The 24,758-nt window shown below is 39.1% G+C and overlaps 1 protein-coding gene across 1 annotated transcript in view; it reads left to right on the top strand.

The window, feature by feature from the left end:
- The first annotated feature begins 9,250 nt into the window (after positions 1-9,250).
- LOC118561045 (sterile alpha motif domain-containing protein 10-like) overlaps positions 9,251-24,758 on the top strand; it is a 64,065-nt gene continuing 48,557 nt past the window's right edge. Inside the window, exon 1 of the mRNA XM_036132790.1 lies at positions 9,251-9,633. Coding sequence (XP_035988683.1) covers positions 9,621-9,633 — 13 coding nt within the window. The 5' untranslated portion in view covers positions 9,251-9,620. The remainder of the gene's footprint in view (positions 9,634-24,758) is intronic.

Raw genomic sequence — 24,758 nt, 5'->3', positions numbered from 1 at the left:
TGCACTCTGCTAATTTAAATAAAAGTGAGGTCACCATCATAGACTGAGTGGAATGACAATCGTGTTTCTCTCTTGTCTCTTCCTCCGTGCGCGCACGCTCATACATGCCCATTTGCACGCGCACGCCGCACAGCCGGAGTCAAGAGGAGACAATCAGGGAGTAGTATAGGGAATATATCTCTCAAATAGATTCTGTCATTTCTCGCTCCATGTTCTGAATCTAAATACAGGTTTTCCAATAGGGGCTTTTTTTTTTTTTTTTAAACAATATGCTCACAGAATAACCAAAAAACTCCTTGGGGTCTCTAATTAGGAAAAAAGCTCAGGGACACAACTTATCACTATGAAATCGGTTCCTCTCTATCATTTGCACTCATCTCTTTGGAGTAAAAAGCTTCCTCTGGGAATTCATTAGATTGCTTTCACTTCCACCCGAAGAAGCATTCCCTTTCAGATCAGATTAGGACAGGCGGAGGGCTACTCTTATGTTTTATTGAAACCCAGCCTCAATGAATCTTAGCTGAACATTTTGATGCACCAAAGCTTTATTCGGTCTTTTCCCTACCCTTTTCTCCGATTCTCTACTTTCCATTCTGCTTGGAAGCATACTTTCTCAGTGTCAACTCAAGGACAGCCATTCACCAAAGAAGCCAGCTCTGGCACAGCTGACGGTAGTCTCCACTTAAGAATCAATAGCTTCTCTGTTTACCTTAAGGAAGAGCTCTTTTTCCTCCTTTCACTTTGAAGTGAGCTTTTGACATAAGCCCAAGATTTGTCCACCACTTCTGCAGCCGCAATCTGTCTGTTTCACACCATAAACCTACCTTTTCACCCGTCCATATTTTTCCAAAAACAAAAACCACTTCGGTGTTTGTGAAAATGAGTGTGGACAACAATATCCACCATAACATCATGACCAGAGATAAATTGAATAAAACTGGTAAATCAACTGAGGCATTTACATATTCACAGCAAGCGTCATTTTAAAGCAGTTTGGAAGACAAACAGGTCCCTTGATCTAAGAAATAATAAAGTTGAATTTGGTCCAAATTCGATTGAAAACAATCCAACACATTCTAATAAAACCCAGTCATGCAGTCCAACTTATTGCAGTCCAATTCAACCCAAAGAGAGCATGTCAAACGTGTTACAGCTTCCAACAAAAGCTATAGAAGAAACCCCTGAATATCAGAGCATGAAATATGAATGCTTTCATTGTAAGGAATGAATGTAAACAATAACATTCTTCATACCCCGTTATCCACCAACCGCTTTTTGTTTTTTTTATCTCCACTGAAACACATCGTTGCACAATTCTTTCCTCAGACTTGCTTGTACTAAAACTGCTGCTTCTGTGTAACCTGAAACTCTATAAGCCAGAGCTTGCCGAGTCCCTTTATCTCCGCAGGTCCCCTTCTATTCATTATTCACCGCACTGACCCCCCTCTCTAAATTAAAGATTCAGGATTTTGCTCCTCAATTTTTTACATGACTAAATGTCTTTACAGGCACCCAGAATCAGACTTCTAAATTAAGCTTTGTCACCGACTACAAGGGAGGGCATGCGAATGTGTCGAACTCCACGTGTGTTTTTAACACCGTGTATGTGTGTGCATATCGTGAGCGTTTAGTCCCCTTTCCTCCCAATCAGCAGGCACTACGGTGAAGCCCTGATAGAGCAGCCGCTGCTTTGTTCCCCTTTGATGATCATGTTGCTGGGCTTTGGGGAGGGTGTGCATCTTTTTTACACAGTCTTTCAGGATCGCTTCGGTGTTCTGCAAAAAAAAAAAAAGAAAGAAGAGAGTCGTCGGTGCAGAGGAGCGTGTATATGTAGCTGCATACTGAATTAGCAGTGATGATTTGAGATTATTTTGACAAAGCCATATTCTGAGTTTGTCGGCGTATTCTTTTCTTTGATGTGTAGCCAGGGCCTTTTGATGGGCAAATAGCAACCGACTTGCGTTTCCATCATCACGGCTGAATTTTTGGGTGTATCTGCCAGCAGATTTCCTCTGAGAGTCTATCATTGACTCGTAAAAAAAAAAAAGAAAAAAAATCATTGGGTTGCATTGATCCATGAGGTGGCGCTCACTGTTTTTCACATAGTCAGTTTCGCCAGGTTAAAGCAGCTGCTTTGGGTCATTTGTTGTCAAAGAGGTAGTAATAGAGAAACACAGGCTGTAAATAAAAAGCCTATATGAAGTTACAATAATTATCCCTAGATTTTTTTTTTTTTAGTTTTGCATGGTTTTCTATGTTTCAAACTATTGTAAAAAAGAATTACAATCATCTCGGTGAAATGATATAGACTCCCAAATGTGTTCATGCACCTTTAACTTTTCTTGTCTTTCTACATTTTTTTATATTACAACCACAAACGTCTATGTCTTTTGTTGAGATTTATTTGTTTTATTTTATTAAACCTTTATTTTACCAGGAAAGTCCCACTGAGATTAAGAACCTCTTTTTCAAGGGAGTCCTGACCAAGAAAAGTGACACAACAATTGTACTTGTATGAGATTGTACGTGATAGATTAGCACAAAGAAGAACACAATTGTAGAAATGAAGGGGAATGATACACCAATCAATCAAGGTTTATTTATATAGTAGCACTTTTAAACAATCCATATGGTGCACAAAGTGCTTTAAAAGCTAAAATTCAAACAAAAAGATGCTGAGACAAGATAGATAAAATATAAAATGTATAGGAAAATAACAGGATAAAAAAGAGATAAAAACTAAAAAAGTACATAACAGCACAATTCAAAACAGTTTTAAGAGCTATATAGAAAAAATAAAACCACAAAATAAACAAAAGAAAACAGTATCCACAGTTGAACAGCTTGGAGTGATACATAGTTTACTTTATGTATAAAAAAATGTCGAATGCATTTGTTACTAGCCCCAGTTACTCTGACCAGTGCATTAAAACTGATTGCAACCAACAGCTTGGGAAAGTCATCCAATTAGTAAAAGGAGTCCTCCGTATGTATAATTTTATTATAAATATAGCTGTTATTTGAAGGCTTGAGGGTTTATTAGAGAAAATTACTAAGCAAACAGCCTCCAGAAGATAAAGAAACACGCCACACAGGTCAGAGATAAAATCATCAATATATTTAAAACAGAAAAAGGCTAAAAATGCTGCATGTGGTGGAAAACTAACACCAATTGAACACATCCTCCCTGCCACGAAACATGTTGGTACCACTATTGTGCTGTGGACATTCTTGTCTTCAGCAGGGGAAAGAGGAAAGCTGGTGGAGACATACCTCAGCAGACTTGCAGCAGTAATTGCAGCAAAAATTGGTTTTACAATGTATTCAAAGGGAGGTCAAGAGAGCAGAATACTAATTAATGTGACCCTTTCCACATTTCACCTGAAAAAATATTTGAAAATCATTTATCGTTTACCTTCCTTTGCACAAATTTGTGTTAATTTATGTGGGTTTATCAAATAAAATACTGTTTACAAATATGACGGTATGTGGAAGAGCTTATACTGTACTTCAAAATGTTTTGAAAAAGTAACTTCTTATTTAAGATATTATTTCAAATGGAACAAGTTTTTAGGTAGTTAATAAAAAGTTAAACTAAGACTTTATATGGTGAAGATTTCAGTCAGATTTCCAGCTGTAGCAGTCAATGTACACTTTATCTGCACACAAACATAAAAAAAATGTGACATCACAGAACAAGGTCACATGTCACTTGTCACTTTGGCTTAGAGTTCAGTTGGAAGCATCCTAGAAGCAGTTAGCAACATGCTATACTGTTGTTGTTTTGTGGTTTCGCTAGGTCACTTAAGTGCTGATCTGTATCAGCAGTGGCAGTTTTCACAAATGAGAAAACATTAAGGGTTTGAAGTTTTGATTTTTGCTTTTGTTTGTTTTGTTTTTGTCTTTTTTGGTCATTTTTCATTGTTACTTCTGGTGAGAAGGCTTATTAATGGTGGAGTAGGGCAGAAGAGCCAAGGTTTGCTGGTATTTTTTAATGCAAGCAAGAAAAAGAGGCTTTTATCTAAGTAAGTATTTATAAACAGTTACAGTATTGCTGAAATGTTTTTTTTTTTTCTGGTCCTGAATAGAATAGAAATGTTCTTAATTGTCCCTCAGTGGGGAAATTCAAATAAGCAGCAAAAATGATTAAAACGGAATATATTGATGGCTCTTTTAACATAAAATTCAAACTGTAAAGATCTTTCTTGGTATGCATACAATTGATGCTTTTGTCAACTAGCATTGTTTGAATTCAGCTTCCAGTCAGCCCCAGACCAGCAGAGGGTCCAAAGTCTGCCCATACTGACACCAAGTACTAAACATCTCGTTTACTGTTCTGTGATTTTTCTAAAGAAACACATTAATTCTTAATAAGAGCAAACTAATCCAATCTATCTTTCAGTAGACAGTTTATGGCAGTTATTTCAATGATTTTTTTTTTAAGTTATTCAGCATGGCACATCAGGAATGTTTTACATTGAAATTACATTTATCCAGACATTCATTGGCCTTTTGTTAATGTTCCTTGTTAATACATGTTTTTTATTATTACTTAATAGGAACCCTGATTGTCATGAACAAAATAAGTGGCAGTACATATTTTGTTTGTGGCCTATGTTCCCCCGTCTTATAGGGATATCGCTGTTGTAACACCTAAAATCTGGCTGCAACCATTGTATTATTTTCAAAACCAAAATCAATTGTAAAAAAGATACATAATCCAGACAACGCTTTGTCTGGCTCTTCTACTTTAACATATCAAACATATTTTACCCTTCTTAGAAGGCTAGATTATGCAAAGCATGAAGCAGAAATAATTTTGGGGTATGGTAGAAGCTGATGATCTGTTGTCACCATTTGCTTGTCAGGAGACTTTTGTGTTCATAAATGCATTCATGTTATTTTCTTTTCTTATGTGTGGGCAGCGATTCATCTTTGATTTCACTTGCTTGATAGGGACATTATGAGGTGGTTGGCATGCAAAGGCTCTTGCTTATGAGTTTACAAACAGCAAAACATTGAATGAAATGGTTAAAATTTCATTTCTTACTTTTTATTGGTGCCGGTGCATCAGATGAAATAAGTTTAACTGATATAAACCTTATACCTTATTTTAGTTAAACTCAAACACACAACTTAAGATTTTAGATATAAGGTATTACATGTGAGAATGTAATTGTATTTTGGTTGGATTTTTTAATCTTATTTAGTTGCTTTAGTCATTTAAGTTGTTCTCTCTACATGGCCACAGAAAAATCACATCAGCACTATTTTTCCAACACTCATAGCAGAAATAAAATACCACCAATAATATGTGTTGCATTTTGTCTACATAAAACCCTACAGTATAAAACAAATGCAATGACATAATGTGTGCATTAAAAAGCGTACATTATACATACATTATTAAAATGGTAATAAAACTTTAACATCTATTTTAACAAGGAGGCATGCAAACTATATACAGAACCTACAGAAATGCTTTTTGCAGGTCGACCCATAGGACCTTGCAGGACCATAGATTTAGTCATAGCAAACTTTAATTCCTGCAGCATGGTGGATTGGTACTTTGTTAAATGATGAATAAAACAGTCTTATTAAGAGTTATAATCATGTTTTTGTTTATGCAGAAGGTTTTGAAATGACCCCTAATCAACTAAAGCCTCAATGTAACTTTAATTGACTGTGACTGCAGGGTCTTATGCAATGAAGTGGTTACTTATTAAAGATTACAGGGCGATGATGAATGTTGAAACCATGCCAGACATGATATAAAGTAGGTATTATAGCTGTAATGATCTATTGTTATCTTTCTGAATACATATGTGGAGTTTAAAAGAGCATATTTGATGCCCAAACAAAGCCTTTTAGAAGAAGTGTAACCGTGACTCACTCCTTATTGTGCATGTGAAAACAACGGGTCATAAAACTTTCTCATTTGCAAAAGGTATTGATCATCAAGATTAGCAGCTGCTTGCTCCATTTGAGAGCTTTCCCCAATTTGTTTTGCGTGAAGTTTGCGTAAGATTATACTTTACTCTTCACAGTGTGGAGGGGTCACAGTTTGAGCTCCGATCCATAAAGTTTATTGAGGTTATATTCCACTTTACATTAGCAATTAAGTTCCATACTGATCATCCATGCAGCTAACACGCTTTGCCTGAAGTAACAGCACCCCGTGCTGAGCACATGGCATTTTATGCTAAAATTCAACCATAAATCAAACTGGGACATACTTTTTTCCACAGAACCAGTCCGGATCTGTGAGACTTCAGAAAGCAATGAGTTGGACGTCATTTAGGTCACAGTGTGGAGGATGTGTGGTGCTGACGACATTGACTGGCCACAGAGGCGTTGAACAGATTTCTCTCTCAAATATTCCCTCTGAGAACATCAGAGTTGGGTATCTGAACTTAAACCTTAGGCCACAAAGTTTTTTTCTTACAGCCTCTGAATAATTGATAAATTCCTGGTAATTTTTAGGTTGTGTTAGTCTGTCTTAACTGAAGTTGCGTTTAGTGTTTGTTTCCTGCGTTTTAGTCATTTCTTTCATCCATAGTGTGTGATTACAATTAATATCGGTTTTATCTGTTAGCTGCATTAAATCAGCAGTAAGTGTATATTACTCTCTGAGAACTATAGCCACAAAATAAAGATATACATTTCTTACTTTTTTTACTTCAAATGCCAAATTATGTATTAATTGTAATCTAGACATCTCACTGGAAGAAAATGCATTCACTATTTATAGTGAATACATTAAACTGGTGAGTGGAGTTCAGATATGACATGTGAGCTCTACTCCACCAGGAGCTGCAATGAATATGCTTACTTCTTTACTGAGAAAAAAACAACAACAAAAAGACGAGGGGCAGTCTGTACATCCATATCAAGTTCGGTATCAAAGTTGTCTCCACTGGAACTGATTTTGACAAAATGTCCAAACTCTGCAAAATAAACTACAAAAGCTTAGAAGAATTGTACACTAACTAAGTTCCTCCTCCTGCTGCCTCGATGTTCTACCCAGCGCCGTATATCATATTCTTGTGCTACCTACAGTTTTGCCTGTCATAACGTCTGGTTTGACTCAGATAATAAACACATCCCTTTTGTCAGTTGTATTCCCCCAGACCCTAAAAACAGTAGTGATCAAACCATTGTTGAAAACAAATCATTTTGACAAACTACTACTGCAGAACTACAGGCCCATCACAAACCTCTGTTTTGTAAGATTACAGCACTTGACTGGTTTAAATCCTACTTAAAGGGCAGAAACTGTTTTGTGCCAGAAGGATAACTTTACATCAGAGATGACAAAAATCACATGTGGGGTTCCCCAAGGGTCCATCTTGGGTCCCATCTTATTCAATATCTACATGCTCCCTCTAGCTCAGATCATAAAAAAACAACATCAGCTACCATAACTATGCAGACGACACACAGCTTTACATCACCATGTCACCAGGTGACCACGTGATTACTGTAACGGTGTTACACAGGTCTCCCAAAAAAGTCAATCAAACAGCTGCTGCTGATCCAGAATGCTGCTGCGTGCATCCTCACTAAGACCAAGAAAGTAGAGCACATCACCCCAGTTCTAAAGTCCTTACACTGGCTCCTTGTGTCTCAGAGAAGAGACTTTAAAATACTTCTGTTAGTCTATAAATCACTGAATTGCTGAGCATCAAACTACATTACAGACTTGTTATCATTGTATCAACCCTCCAGACCACTCAGGTCTTCTGGCTCAAATTAAGCCTGCTTACCTAGAACCAGAAACAAACACGGAGAAGCAGCATTTAGTTTTTATGCTCCGCTTATCTGGAACAAACTACCAGAAGACATTAAACTACTGAATCAAGGTAAAAAAACAAAACTGTTTGTTTAAAGTTGCCTTTAGATGTTAATTGTTCAATTTAAACTGTGGTAGTTCACTGAAACATCATTAGATTCATTTTGTGGTCAAATTTACGGACTGCTGCTAGTATTTACTGTAATGGACGTTTCTCTGTATGTTACTTTTCCTCTGTTACAGAATGCGCTGTACAAATGAACTTGCCTGGTCTCTCTTGCCTTATATGTCAGTCATTCTCATAACTTATGATAATCAATCTCAACAATAACATAAACCTTTTGGTTTGCTGCTATGTACAGCTAGCTTGACAAATGACAACCAACATCTTGAGTTAAATTCTAGGCAACCTCAAGACGACCTTGACAAGGTTACTCTTGACACAATCATTGAGGTTTTAGCTGGATCAAAACTCTAGCTGGACGTTGGTAGTTGCATGATGAAAGTGAAGAATTAATTGAAAAAAACAAAAACAAATTTACAGCAGGCAAAATAGCAAAATTAGGTAGAACAGCAGAGCCGCAGGGAGCAGGAAATCAAATGTAAGAAACCAGCAATGTGCCTGTGAAAATTCTTAGCTATCCGGGTTATCGCAACAGCAGACAGGCTTAAATCAGAGGCAACCAGACTTTTGTTCAGTTCTTTCTGAAAACGTTTCGACACCTTTCCAGGAGTCTTTGTGAATTTTGGTGGCTGGCACTTGAGGGCAATGAGTAATGAAAACCAGGGAGTTTAAATACAGAAGGATGTGTGGAGAAACGTGAGGCAGAAACAGGTGAAAATAATCAGAAGGAGGTGAGGAACAGCTGGAGCTGATTAAAACAGATCAGCTGAGGGGAGGAGAAAAGTGAACAGGAACCGAATGGAAACACAAACAAAGGAATCTAATAGGGATAATACAAAATGTACAGAGAATGAGCTGATACAATAAACCTTAAATAATTTTAAATGGCAGTAGATAGAAAATATAAACAGCAAAGAGGCAAAATACAAACACAAAACAAAATCAAAACCCAAACAAATGTACATTTCTGGTCTCAGTGGGAATTTTCAACCAATCAAGGGTATAAGTAAAAAAAGAAAAAAGTTGAAATGTCTAAAATGAATCAGTCATTGTTGTCAAAATGTGAATATTGTTTAAAATTATGTCTCCAAAAATACGTTAGATTAAACCGTAAATTGCTTTGATTGCAAATCTTAATACTCTCTTAATGTTATTTTAGAGTAATTAGTTGCAACAATAACTGACATGTTTACCCATCCTCTTCTCGGTAGATTTTCATCAAAATAAATAAATAAAACTGATCCAGTGAAATAAACCTGCCAGGTGCAACTTGAAAGCAATTAGTGGTTTTATTCAAATGTGTGTTTGTCTGCGGCGCCAGGGACAGACAGGGTGCCGAGCGAGTCTCCTGTGTACCCAGGAACAGCTGCCGTCGGGGCGTCATGACCTTTTTTGTCTCCCGGCGGTCAGGTACGGAGCGGCGGGGGGGCGGAGACAAAGGAGGAGCAGCCTCGTATCGGACTGGTCCCGAAGTCCCGGACAATAAATAAATGGCCGTGAGCCGACAGAGAGCGGCGGTGTGAGGCGAGTTGCCTTTTATTCTGCGCACGGCTTGCTTACGGAGCTGCGTCCATGCGCGCATAGCGGGTTAAAAGGGGCCAAGAGGCGCGCTTCATCCTCCCTGTCACTAACCTACATTTTTTATCTCTGGGAGAATGAGGGAGTCCTGCTGACACCACGGAGAGATACACGCTGAGACCGACTATGGCTGTGGACGGTAAGAGCGCTCAGTGTTTCTGGAGCATCTCAGCCGGACAGTTTCCCGGCGGACTTTGTTCGGATCTTACTTGTGAGTTCTGACCGTAAAAAAAAACCCTCACATGAGAAGATCCGCACAAATTGAGCCGCTTTTTCCACTCACTGTTCCCGAGCATGCCGCTAATTAAAGTTGTTGACATGACACGACATCTGGTTACTAGATTTAATTTTTTTTCTTTATAATAATGAAATAATAAAACAAACGCAGTTCATTTTTTTCTTTGTGACGTTAAGCTCGCCTAACTTGTCAATGACACAAAGTGAAAACGTGGAGCCTAAAAGAGACTTTTGATAGTCTTGTAATAAAGATGCAATTAAAACAAATTATTTTGCTTTTGACAGCTGCAAATAGCAAAATTTCCCCATTGTTCACTTGTGGTTTTAGGTTAAGCTATATGTTTTTTACACTGGAATAATAACAGTTCACACTCACTTATTCAATTAATTTAGTTATTGCGTTTTTTTAAATTATTTTTTACAAGCGTTTTCTGAAACTTAGAACAAGTATCCAATATGATGCAAGTATGTTTTTCACTTGATGACAAAATACTACCGTTTTTATGTACCTTTTTGATACAATTCTTAAATTTAAGAAATTAATTGAAAAATTATCTATCTATCTATCTATCTATCTATCTATCTATCTATCTATCTATCTATCTATCTATCTATCTATCTATCTATCTATCTATCTATCTATCTATCTATCTATCTAGTGTATGTATAGATATGCCTTTCTCCCTTTGTTTACAATAAAAATGCAGAGTTTCTGAATGTTGTCTAGCAAACACAGAATCTTTGCAACAATGATGAATAAGTGATGAGGTTATAATTTTTGCTGCCTCAGCTCGAAATTGATGCTTCTCTATAAGTCTATGAGATGTCTCCTCACTCCTCCAATTAGCTTGAATGGGTGACGACACAGTTTAGCCGCATTGTGCTTTCGATTTACTTTAACACTTCTGCACTGTTGTTGTTTTTCTTGACCCTAGCGTGTCCGGTGCATGGCTGGTTGCTTTTTGTTACAGGCTAGCAAACCTATGTTAAGCCTAATCGGAGCTTTTCTTTCTCCTTCAAGGACAATAACGTGTTAGAGCATCCCTGTTGTGCCAAGTGGGTTTTCTATCTGTCCTCTGTCTCTTGATGCGGGTTGACTCTTTCGTGGATATTTACAAAGACCAGTCAAGCATACGCCGATAGGGTGCACAAGTTATTCTTGCCTTTCTGTGCTTTGCAGCTTCCCCTTTTGCCATCTGAAACAGTTGTGACCCATTTCAGCATTGACTAAATCTTTGAAAAGCGTTGCATATCAGAGGCGCCTCCATGTGTGGAACATGGCTCTGTAACAAGACAGTCGGTGTTCTTCCCTTTTATCCGTCAGTGGTTTTAGAGTCACAGCCGCATGGTGTCTTTGCCTGAAGTTATACATTAAACTATCAATAATTAAACCCTAGTTTGCTTAAGCAGCATCGAGTTATTCAGTGCCCTGGGCTCCGATGCCACAAAGTGCCACCGTTCCACTTAAACTTTAATGCATGTTAAGTCAAAGGAGAAAAAATGATTTTTTTTCTACTGTTGGAAGCAGAGATTGACTCACTGTGAGACACTACATGCTAAAAAATGGCCCGTGAAAACATATACCTGGTGCATAATCAGTAAAATATTTGCTTTTAGTTTGCAGGATTGTTGTTAGGTTCGCTGTCACCTACAGACCCGTAGATACTACAAGGTCTAGTCTGCATCTTTTTTATTTTTTTTACAGACATTTTCTCAAACGCTTAAACGGCTCCCTAAATTACATTGGCGTCTTAAATGTAGTTGGTTTGTGTAAATGTATTTTACTGGGAGAAGGAGTTTTCTTTCTCGCTGTCTGTGGCGCATTGATGCACAATTGTGCTTTCCTCCACGTTTGGGAATTTAAAGCAGATGCCGTTCTTAGGAAATTTGTTTTCAGATGTTACAGTCCTTCCAGGTTTCTTGGGAAATGTAGGCAAAGAGAGTAAAGAAGGCTTTTCTTAACAGATATAGGTTATCGTTTATACTGTTGAGCTCTCAATGTCTTTCTGTCAAGTAACAAAATCCATGCTATTTGACAACATAAGCTAAAGCAGTTAAAACTTGGGCTCTGAAGTCGAGTTTTCCTTTTTTAAAGATATTTGTGAAACAGAGTTTGACAAGGATGGCTCTGTTACACACATGTTGTGATGTCGCATTTGCTTCTGATATAATAAAAGGCAGCGGACAAGGTAAAAGGATTGGGTAGACCTTTTACTGTGAATGCTGTTTATTTATCTTCTTAAACTATTCTGAAAGAGAAATAATCAGATATTTATGTCATTTACAGAGAGAATTACATTTCTTCTTCACTGGCTCCTGAACATCTGCGCATGCTACATAATTGTCCTCTCCTCCGTAATTAGAAAATCTGAGCTGGTTAATTTCTTTTTGGAAATTTGCTTAAAATATTTCTGAAGCTCTGGAAGAATAGTCAATTTGGAGACAGGCAGCCACACAAACACATCCATCTTGTGTCTGCTCCCTCTCCTGTGCACACTTGACCGCTTCACAGTCCAGAGCACATTGTCTAGCAGAAGATTTTTTATTTATTATTATTATTTTCACAGAGAAAATAACCAACAGCCTATTGTTTGTATACTCAAAGAGACAGGGCTGACCAGGCTCAGCTAGATATCTAAAGATTTGTGACGATGCGGAGAATGTCAGGATGGCTATCATCCATCCGTGCACTGCCAGAAAAATGTACATGCACACGGACACGCAAATAGCAAAAGGGGCAACAAGCCATCAGCAAACCGACAGGCTACACGGAGGCCGCTACACAGCTGGATCACAATCAAAACCCAACCTATTTGTTTATCACGTGTCTTCCTGTGCATGTCAGCATACAGTGCAGTCCACCCCGAGGAGGTTGGAGTCATCTTTTGGCCCCTTTCAGGATGAACACGCATGCAGGAGGAAATCACACATTCCCAACAGTTTCAGCACATTTTTTATTTTTTATGACTTAAACGAACCCTAAATAAAATCACACATTTTTACTGGGAACTGGATTAATCCAACGAATGAGTTATTCTTCCTCTGAAACATTGTTTTTTTTTGTCACCAAATAATGGGTATGTCTTGATAAAGAACCTTAAGGAGTGATAAACAGAGTCACTCCTATGATCAGGTGGCTCAGCTGCTCAGCTGTAAAATAATTTCCCCTTTGCAAGCGAAGCCTCCTCCTATATCAAATTGATGAGCTCTGTGTATATGCATCTGAACATGCGTTTATGTTTGTGCATGTGGTCAGTCGGATGAAGCAAAAGGGGGGTCCTATTGTCACAGTTTAGGGGAAAGTATGGGGGAGGTGCAGGAGCATTTGCTTTAAGCGCATGAACCCACCCTTGTTGTTTTTTTTTTCTTCCTGGTGTGTGTTGCATCACCTACTGAAGTCCATTTGGTGCATTTGGTGATGGAGCCAAATGTTGATGTTTTTTTTTAAGGTCTGTGTCGTTACTGATATGGTAATATAGTCTCACCCTCCTCCGTTCCAGTGCCGCTGTGAGGTTATACTGGGATTTTCTATGTGGACATGCATGTAAGGCATGCGAGCGCCTAACCTCATTCCTCCCCATCCATTATCATCCCCACAGCAGGGGAGCGTGTCAGTTTAATGCATACAGGATCCTACTCAACGTGTTCACGCACAGAGAAACACGCCCACTCACAAGCACTCCTATCATCCATCATCGACACCCTGATCCTCTGCTGCCCTGTAGTTGCTCCTGACCTGATCCTGTGGATTTTAGACCCACAGAGAGCAGAATAAAGATGAAGTGGACTGGGAGAGAGAGCAGACGGAGATGGATGTGTTTGCATAAACTGGACCGGGAATGGCAAGTGTGAGAATGAGCCCGCAAACTGGACTCGAAAGTGTATTTTAGACTCGTCGCTCAGCTTGAGGGCACAGTAGTTAGTTTTCAATCATCGTTTCGTGGAGGTTAGTTTAGAAATAACTGAAGGACATCTTAAATGCAGGAAAATCACCGCAAACATTTCAAATCTGGGTTTCTACGCTGCAGCTGTTGTTTTCTCTAAAATTTCCTCTCTATCCCAGCGCTCCCATAGAAGGTATTAATAGAGCCGATCTTGGCAATAGTCATATTTACAGTTGTCCACTTTGTGAAGGAAAAATGTCTGATAAAATTTGGCTGAATCTTAAACCAGGGGCGCCCAACTCCAGTCCTCTAGAGCTACGGTACTGCAACTTTTAAATGCGCTCCTGCTCTAACACTCCTGAATCAAATGGCTGAGTTCCCTCATCAGCAGCCATTCGGCTCCGCAGAGGCCCGGTATTGAGCTATTAATTTGATTCAGGTTTGTTGGAGAGGGGATTCACCTAAAGGTTGCAGGATTGTAGCTCTAGAGGACTGGGCTTGGGCACCCCCGGTCTTAAGTCATAAAGGCTAAACTCAGCAGTTGTTTGTTGCTGTCAAGACCAAAGACAGCAGCTGTCACTGGTATTTATTGCCACCCGTCCCCTTTAATCAGGATTGGGGGGGAAAAACATTCATGCAGTTGAGTTTGCTCACTTTTGCTCCTTTTAATTGTGATGCCACAATCATCAATGCATTAAATGTTCTACATATACAGTACAATCAAATGTTTTTAGAGTTCCTTAAATGCCACTAGTAAACCTGAGTAAATGGCTTGATTCCAGCTTCCCCTTGCACTGCAAAAATAGAACTAAAAATAAGAAAAAATTTCTTGCAATTAGAGTATTTTTCTTTGATTTGAGCAGATAAATAAGATTATTTGCCGATGGAATAAGATTTTTACATTTAAAATAGGAACAATTCATCTCCATCATCTTATTTCAAGTGCAGTATATTATTTTAGTGGTCAAAATACTCATTCTATTGGCAGATAATCTTATTTACCTGCTCAAATCAAGGATAACTACATTCGTTTTAAGAAAATGTTACTTATTTTTAGTTCTCTTTTTGCAGTGTGTCACATGTCGATGTGCCCCTGGTAGGCAACCTAACCCCAAGTTAAGTTAAGTTGGTAGGCAACTTAACCCCAAGTTGCCTACCAAGCTGCATATTGGTGTGTGGATGAATGAATGAAAACCATTTTCAGTTTTAAAGCTTTTCAGGCTTCATTGAAGCCCAGTCAACATATCCGTTAAATGGAATCTGTCTCCTTATACAAAGTTGGCTAAAATATCTAAAAAATGCAGCATATCATTCCCTGGTCTACAGAACAGGCGAGAGAAAAAGTTTGGTTGGTCTAATAAAAGCCATTTCTAAGGCTTTGGGACTTTAGTGAATCATTATGCACAAATGGAAATAACATGGAACAGGGATGAAACTTCCCAGGAATGACTGGGCTCATAGAGCTGACCGACAACTCATCCAGGAGGTCACGAAAAACCTAGAAACAACATGCGAACCCATGTAAGCCTCACTTAAAAGTTAAACTGAAGGTTTATGATTCAACAACAAAAATAGACACAAAGAATAAAGGGGCATAAGTGGCAGATCCCAAATGTGAAAAAAAAAAACATTGGTGGCTAAAGGCAACACAAAGCCCCATCTCACATTTGCCAGGAAAAAAAAATAAAAAAATTTATGATCTCCATACGTTATGGGACAATTATCTGTGGTGTGATGAGCAACACTGGAGCCTTTTGGTAGTCGTGGGTTGTCTGATACAATAAGCATGACATCAAGATAGCATTTTAGAAAAAGAGCATCATCCCGACAGTCAAACTCGCCGCTAGTGTGATGGTCTGGTGATGCTTAGCAGCTTCAGGACCTGGAGCACTTGCCATAATTGATGGAATGATGAATTCTGCTCCCTACCTGAACATCCTAAACGAGAATGTCCAGGAATCAGTTCACTGCCTTAGGGTTGAGCACACCTGGGACATGCAGCAGGACACTGATCCAGAGCACGCCAGCAAGTCCACTTCTGACCTGCTCACATAATACAAAGCAAAGGTGTTAGAGATTCTATGGCATTTCTCTGAATTAAAAAAGTGGATCACACTTTCTCCTCAGTGATGTAGGTTATTTGTATGCTCCATTTGTGGCACAGTTTTTGAGCTTAGGGGACATTTACTTTTTCACACAAGTCCAGGGTTGGTTGAATAACTCTTTTACGCCCGTATTAAACAATCCTCACTTGAAAAATAATTATAACTTTTATTTACACATGTATTTTTTTTTACATTTAAACCTACTGTAGTTATTAGAAACATTTAAGGGTGGCAAAAAAGTGAAACCAAAGGATTTTGTGAGGGGCAAATACTTTTGACAGGATTGCTCTTGCTAAACAAGGCTTTCTTGTAAAATCCAAAGATTCTTAGCTTCATCTGCAACTTTTTTGTGGAAATTGTCCTCTCAAACTTAAATGTGGTCGTTATTCTGGCCTGTTTGCTGTGTTTTTCAGTCAGTAATAAATTTAAGCAAATTGCTCTGGAATCCACTTTTCCTCCCTTTTCTGCTCTTTTGCCAAGATTGCCATCAGCTTTCAGCATACGTTTTTATTTTTTTTATTTTTTTTTTTTTAACCATGCAGTCTGCATGACACATTGTCTTCATCAGCCCAACGCAGTCTGCTCTGGCAGTCTGCTCTCTAATCTACATAAATAAAAATAAATATCGGACGGCTTTCTTTCAATTTCTTGCATAATGTCTCATTTAAATTTAGGCAAACTGCATCAGCGCAGAGAGATGCCCTTTGCTTAATGAGGCGGTTTTAGGATCAGACTTATCTTTACAGCTAGTTCACAATTAGCTCAGGTTTGCCCACAATATTTAGCACCAGCAAATAACATTTACTTGAAGGTGATCCTCAGAGGATTTACAAATAGAAAGCCTAAACCAGTCCGCCAAGCCTGAGAAAATGTCTTTTTCAATCAGTACTCACAGTGATGTAATCTTAATGTCCAGCATCGGTGACGACTTGCTGTAGATTGAGTAGATTTCATTTTAAACCATGAGTGAGCATTTACGAGTTGAATAGCTATAGAAGTGTTTTCTCCTGCCCTTTACAAGTGTTTAAAATATTGAAGAAGTGGTCAAAGAGGACAAGACCACTTCAGGATAAACCAGCAGCGGATTAGCATCAGCAGATTGAGGTGTATTTTGGATTATGCCCCAAAGCTTCATGTCTCATTCGGTTAGTCCTTTGCCCTTACTGATGCTACATTTTGCCATCACTTAAATGCTTCCCCAGAGGACAAGGCGTTACCTGTCTGATCCTGTGTCCTCATCTTGGGCCTGACATTTCTGCCTCTCGCTCATCACTTCCATTTTTTTTCTGAATTAGAGTGCGCAAAGGCCCATATCCAATTTCTTTCCTTTAATTAGCCTTCTACTCAGGGATGGAGGGATTGAGGAGAGAGCTGAAAGGGGGCTGAATGGGGGGGGCGGGGGGGGGGGGGGTGAAAGATGTAATTTTTCTGAAGGATTGCACCAATTAGATACAGTTAATTTGTTGACTTAAAACATGTCAACACAACCATTCTCTCCCTCTTCTCTGACACACACGTTTCACTGTTAAGTAAAGCGGGGTGCATACCATTATATGGGACTAGGACTTACTGAATTTCAAGTTTTTAGATTTAGTCTTTTGTTGCTCGCCATCATCGCCATCTGTCCAGACTAAACGAGACACACTAAAAAAAGACGAGGGCTCGTTTAGCTATAAACACGTTTTTGTCCTCTGCGTTATCCTTGGCCAGATGTCTTTAAGCTCCAAGTTTCAAGGAGAAAATCAACTTTCTCACCCGACTGGCTGTCCTCTCCATTAGAGTGTGCTAAACAAACAAGCTAATTAAATGTGGCCTTGTGCAAGAGGGACGGCTTGGAGCTTTTCACTCTTTGTTAATAGGTTAGGCAGCTCCTCCTACTGAGTTGCTGGGGGTCAGTAAACCCTTTCGTGCAGATTGTCCATCAAACCAAATTGCTGATGGCTCTGGTTACACCCTAACAAGGCATCCATCCTCTCGCATTTAGGAGCAGAAGTCATGCTCATCCACTCGAAAAGCAATTACGTTCCCGAAAGCAATCTTGTTGCGTGATCTCTGGCAGGTCTCATCGGCATGTGAGATTATGCGACTTTATATGGAAAACTCCAAGTGTGTGTTTCTGCGACGTTGAGATCAAATATATTTTAGACTTCTCTCCCCCCTCCAATGGTCTTACCTCCTCCAAAAATAGAAATCAATTTTCCGTCTTTCCCTCTTATCACACATTTAGTGCTTCCTTTCCGTTGCCGCTCTCGCTCTTCCTGCCTATATTTTCATACTTTTTAATCATTTTACCTCAGCACGACTCACGTTCTATTTCATTCATTTATCTTATTCTCCTTGTCCATGTTTTCGCTGCATTTCTCTCTTCTTCTTTCCATATAAAGCTCTGGCAAAGTCCAAGGCCACCTCTGGCTTGCACATTTATGCTAGAATGAGCCCCCGATTTACCATGTAAATGGGCAGCCAAGAGTCAGCATGTCACCTCGACAGCTGGGGTGTTCAGGAAGAGTTGTTCAAAGGTTGCTTAATGCTCCTGTGTGTTTGCTCACTTTTTACTGGCTTTGATGTAGGGATGTATAATCTGAAGGTTATGAATGTCTCAAATACTTTTTCCCTCTTTTTAGGTCTTAATGTTTTTTTTTGTGAAGGGGAAAAATGCCAAAATTAATGAAATATAATTTAGTTTTAAAGAATTAGGATAGTCTTACATATGTCAGTCAGGGCTGTCACTAACTTTCATGGTGGTGAATTGTAAGAGTTGCAGGTTGACTTATAAAACACCCTGTTACAGCATGCCTTTTTATACGTCCAACAGGGACAGTCAGAAGACATCCAGGTCTGACTAAAAGTGTTCCCGGAAAAAAAGTTAAAATAGGAAAACAACTCTTAGATGTATTTAAATGAAGGCTAGGTGAAAGTTCAGTTGTAGAAACTGAATTACTTACCTCCATCCAATCAGAGGCTCATCCGCCTCTGACGCAAGCCAACCAGCTTTGAACCACACCTCCACGAAGCTCAATCAGCAACCTGAGTTCATCTTAAAAGATCTTCAAATCCACGTCTCAGTCTGCTACCCAGCCAAGCGCAAGCAGTGGTTGCACAATGTCTGATTTGGACTCAGATGACCATGATTCAACCCACCTCCATCCCCTTCTCCACCATCATAGCCAGGCTCCATCTGGCTTTTCCATGGTGCTCCTTCAACCTCGTCCCTATCAGAGTGTAATTCCTCCCGGACTCTTACTGCATTCCCTGTCAAATCTCAATCGGTCCAGCAGAAGACCGCCATGTTGAGCCTGGTTCTGCCAGAGGTTTCTTCCCAAAGGGGAGTTTTTCCTCTCCACTGTCGCTTCATGCTTGCTCATCATGGACAGGTTCATGCAACCTATTCATCCAAGCTGGACATCTATCTTTCTGGGTCCCTGAGTACAGGACTAGTATCAGCTCTCGCAGTCTACTGGATCTCGCCAATACAGCTCAAGCAGATCATCTCGCAAACCAGCGTCTATGGACTGAACAAACTTTATCTATCTCCACTCCACCACCAGTTTCAGGCCTGGGGGAAACATCCCTGTTCTCATACACCTGCTTATGCATATTAAAGTATAATTCAGCGTTGATGATTCCTGCCGAGGTCTGAGCGCCAAAGTCTTAAAATATAGTATCAATACAATTCTTCTAATTGTCTTTTCTTTCTGTGTGAGTTTTTCAGATTGAAATCAGGATTAAAAACACATTTGTTTAGGATTGCCTTCGACTGTTCTAATTTAACTGTTTTACTGAAACATCATTAGTTCAACTTTGTAGTCCAACTTTTTTTAATGTTTGCTTTTAGTTTCTATTCTCCCATGTTCTATTTTGTTTCTACATTTTATTCCTGCTTGCTTTTATTCTGTTTTATTTTCCTATATTTTAGTCATGTAAAGCACTTAGCATTGTCTCTGTACGTGCTATACAAATAAATTTGCCTTGCCTTTACTATTTATTTGCAGAAATGGTAGGGCTAAAGGATGCATAATAGTTAAGGTGACTGGGGGGGGGGGGGGGCATGGGGGGCATGACGACTCCGCAGAATCTTTGCCTGTGTTTTTTTTTTTTTTTTTGCCTCATCTGCAACGCCGACGGGGCGGGGAAGGCCCATTTGGCCCAGCTCTTCTACAGCGGTAGGACCGGGTAAATACCTTTTTTTTTTTTTTTTTTTTTTTTTTTTTTTTTACTCCATCATGATTCACTGAAATGGGGGACATTTCCGTGGACAGCTTTTGCCAAGGACAAGTCAATAATGGTGCGTTAAAAAAAAATCATACAACTACGTGTGCGTCCTCCTGCTCTGCCATGTTTATGTTGGTTCGGCTGTGGTCTCGGCAGCTCTTGCCTTCGTCGCACAGGTATGTCCTGCCTTAGACCACAATACTGCAACGTGATTGACCCGTACCGTTTTTGGTTTGAACACAAACGGTTAAAGCAGGAGGGATACAAGATGGATTTTCGTGTGCTTGTGAACGCACAAATACCGCAAGAATTCCCTTTGCAGGCATAGTTAACAAACTGATTTAGCTTAGGTACTGCAGTGTTTTAGTATAGTTTCAGTAGAGATCAAAGATTGAAAAAAGCCAAAACTAAGAGATCAAGAAAAATAATTTTCACCTAACTGGGTGGTGATTCCCAGTTCAACTGTTTGAGATAGAAATCATCAAATTCATTACCATTCTGACCTCTTTAATAATAATGCAGCTTTTACATATAAGACAACCACAATGTATATTGTGGTTGACATAGAAGTCTCTATGGCTACGTTCACACTGCAGGGAAATCCGATCTTTTTGCCCATATGTGACCCATATCTGTCTTTATCATGGTAGTTTGAATGGCCCAATTTCGATCTTGTCACCTCCAAAAAATCAGATTTGGGCCACTTCCCTATTTTGTACTAATTCGGATACATTATCTGATTTTTTTTTTACAAAGCGTCCACAGTCTGAAAGGTCATGTCACATTTTATCCGTCTTTCACATCCCTCAGTACACATCCACACACAGCAGTAGTAGTTAGCGCTCCATAAAAGACCATTGTTAATAGCTGTGCTGCTTTCTTCTCACCTTGGGCTTGCTATGATGCGGTCTTAATATTGTCAGGTCCCATTGCTCAACAGCTTTCTAATAATAACAAGGAAAGATGCTGGCCGGTATTCAGGGGTTTTTAAAAAAAAAAAATTTAAACAAAACTTTATTGAACACTTATAGAAACAATTACATTCAACATTACTTCCATAAATAGTGTGCTGCTCTGTGACGTTTCCTTCTGTTAACTGCACATGCAGGTCGCTTTGCGGTCTTGAACCATTCAGACAGCAGTATGATGGCGGTGGCATTTAATAGTTGTATGAACGGCCACCTGAAAAAAATCTGATTTAGGCAAAAAAATCATTATTGAGCATCAAGACCTGCAGTGTGAGCGTAGCCTAATTGACGCTAAACTGCTTTAATTTAAAAAAACAAGGCAAGGTTTGATAAATAGGTCTAACAAATAATTTAAAACATAAGTTTAAAACAACACTCAGGGGTGAATTTGTACGGGTTTGTGTAGATGAAAATATTAAATTTTTAATGTGTACAATATTATTTTTGAAAAAGACGAGGGGGAGATAATCGTTTGTATAAAGACTGCTTTAGTCTATTATAGTTCCACGACATTTTGTTTTCCCTTTCTGCTCTTCAATACTCCATGTTTTGAGTGCTGTGCCTTGACTTCCACAGACTCCCATTAATTTTTAAGACTTTATATGGCCTAACCCTAACCTTTACCAGTATATACCTAAACCAAGTGACAACTTAGTGCTAAACCTAACCCCTAGCCCAGAAAAAAGTGAGTACCAAGAAAAGGTCCTCACTTTACTTCAAAGTCCTCACTTAGTAAAACGAGCAAAATAATTTTCTCGCTCAGCTGCATGTGCAATAACACACACGCACTGACTCATCTCAAGAGATGTATGTTCTAAAGAACCATATGGTGCCATTAAAAGAAAGTGTCTTACATCACGGAAAATATGATGCAAAAACGTGGACATTTCTTTAGTAGCTAAAAATAAAATGCACAGCTTCTTTCAGCATGTAAGTGTAATCTGATTTTTCGCAGATATGAACTGACATTAATGCCCCCTCCCCTTCCCCCCTCCCCTTCCCCCCTCCCCTTCCCCCCTCCGGCCCCCGAGGATGTCCGGAACATGTACCAATAGGTACATGTGCCCCCTCCTGACATCCTGTGCATTCAAAAGAATGATTCAGGGTGTGACATCCGGTTACCAGGCTCATCATAAATAGGGCCTCACATTTACCGTTACTGTAAAAGAACATTTCTGGGAATTTGTGAGATAGACGTACAAGAAGTTGTGCACAATTACTACTTTGAAGGAAAATGTAAGGTTTTTAAATTGGTTTTAAAGTAGAAATATATGATGTGCATTTGTATTCAGCCCACCTGAGTTGCCGCTTTCCTCAACCAACTTCTTTACCCAATTTTCCCACCTAGAGACTGACATTGCTTGCCTTCTTCTTAGCTCGCTTTTAAATGTGAAGGCAAAAAGAGTATTATTGAACAAAATATTTTCAGTTTTGTGAATCTATATCTGGATTTTAAAAGGGTCGTTTTACTACATTAATGCCTTTTTGTTTAGCTCTGACCAGTTTATCTGTCCCTGCTGAGAGAATCATCCCTATAGCCTGACACACATTCATACAGGGGCGGTCATGTGCCAGGTGATGTGCAGTGTTACTTTTCCATCTTATAGTGTTGCGTTTTTCAGGTTGACCTAAAGGGTTTTGTTTTAGTTTCATCTGACCAGAGCAACTTCCACCACGTTATTTGCTGTGTCCACTACATGGCTTCTTTTGGTTTTCTTCCAACAATGGCTTTCTTTTATGCAGACCATATTTGTAAAGTGCACAGCTAATATTCAATAGATTTTCCTACCTGAGCTGTGAATCTTTGTAGCTTCCATAAAGTTACCAAGTGCTTCTTGGCAGCTTCTCGGTTTCAAGCTTTCCTTAGCTGGCCTGTCAGTTTGCGAGGGTGTCCATGTCTCTGTAGGCCTGCAGCTGTGCCATAATCTTCCCATTTTAAGATGAACAATTGTCCAGATGACTTCTGAATTTGTTCAGCCGTATCAGCTTAAACAGGTTATGTGTATGTGTATATGTATACAGACACACACACATAACCTATTTATTTTTAAGATTGGTATGGATTTTGAAAACCTACTGACCCTTGTCCTCAACCTAAAAAAAACAGAAAACTGTTCCAAATCCTGTTAAAACTATGTAAATAACTAAAGGGGGGAGAATTATCCTGGAGTTCCAGCTACTTTCTCTGTTATTTTACTTTTGACCTATTGTTATTTGATCATTGCATGCTTTATTTGAGCCACCTACTCAGCACAAAAAAGATAGGGGGCTTCTTTAATAATAAACAATCCAGTCAGAAGTTGCTTTATGGTCATATAGACCAGTGATTACCGAACTGTCCGGCCTCTCAACTATAAACTAAGCGGGAATGAGACTCCTAACCCAGACCCGATCATCTAGGAATGAAAACATTTGTATTAAGTCAATTAAATAAGGGGAATAATGATAGCAGGAATAGCATAAACAGCTTTTATGTATTAGTCAAAACGAATGTACAAATGTACTTTGTCATGATCATTTTTGCTATTTAGCTCATTTCCATAAAGCATCTCAAAAATCCACACTTGTTGATTCACAATCCTCACTTTAGGAACCACTGCTGTGGCAGGTAGGACTGAAGGATACTAATGTGTTTACTATGTGTACACCCCTGACAACAATGGCAGATTTACTAAAAATATGACTGCTGCTCTCAGGAGCTCAACATCAGATTGTTAGAATACCCCCCCAAAAAAACATTTGCTTTCCTTCAAGCTTGTCTAGTCCTTTCCTCAAGTCATTATTAAAGTTGGAAGATTTGTTTTGCAAAAAAAACAAACAAAAAAACTGAAATGACAGATGTTAAAGTGAAACCGAGACAGAGCTATTGTCTCAAGAGGCAGCCGAGGTTACTGAAGTGTCAGTCAGAGTTAGTAGGGGCGGGCTCTAAGCTGTCATCTCAGCGTTTCGGTCTTGCCCTACATAACAGGTCACTGGAGCACTGCAGGCTTTGGGTCTGCAGGAGCAATAACACATACTTTTTTTGAGACATAGCTCAAACTCTGTGATTTTTGAACTTGTGCTCCCACACATTTGCATTTGCTTTAGATGACATGAGTCAAAGACTTTTGGAAAGAAAGAAAGATTTTCACTTGAGGACAGAAATTGACAGATGTCAATTATGAGTTTGCAGCAAAAGAAAAATCTTTCCATCTTCTATAGTCAGAATAGACTTTACAAATCAATCAGAAGAGACAAATCTGCAATTCTTGAACATTTCAAGCTTGTATGGAGGCTTCCATATTTAGTTTTGAAAGAAAAGTCCTGCAGCTGTGATGCCCTCATGGTGCACTTACATGGCAGAAAGTGAAATAATTAAGGGGAAGATAGTAAAACTCACCCTCTTGTTGGGTCTCATTCAGACTGAAATGGACGACAATCATCCCGTATATTAATTTGTGCCGTTATAATAGCATAAACGTGGGATTATGTATCTGTCTGTCAAACAGAAAGGACAAATTTCTAAAAGAGGCTTGTTCACCCATGTTCTATTAATAGCCCATTTGTTAAAATGACGTATATGTGGGATAATTACAGCATTGTGTGTGTGTGTGTGTGTGTGTGTGTGTGTGTGTGTGTGTGTGTGTGTGTGTGTGTGTGTGTGTGTGTGAAGCTTGATGATAATAAGGGGATGAATCAGTGGAGTGGAAGATAATGGGAACTAGAGCTGGTTTGACACTGGAACATTGGGAAAGAATAAATGAAACTGCTGTGACACACACATAAACTATTAGAAGTGCCAGTATCATTAATACACAAGTATACACACAGTCACATAATCTTACAAATAGGCTGATTAACTGGTGGCTGCCTGCGAGA

This window comes from Fundulus heteroclitus, unplaced genomic scaffold, assembly GCF_011125445.2.
Source record: "Fundulus heteroclitus isolate FHET01 unplaced genomic scaffold, MU-UCD_Fhet_4.1 scaffold_54, whole genome shotgun sequence".
NCBI classification, from domain to species: Eukaryota; Metazoa; Chordata; class Actinopteri; order Cyprinodontiformes; family Fundulidae; genus Fundulus; species Fundulus heteroclitus.
Note: the sequence above shows the minus strand (reverse complement) of the source record. Positions and strands in the feature narration are given on the sequence as shown.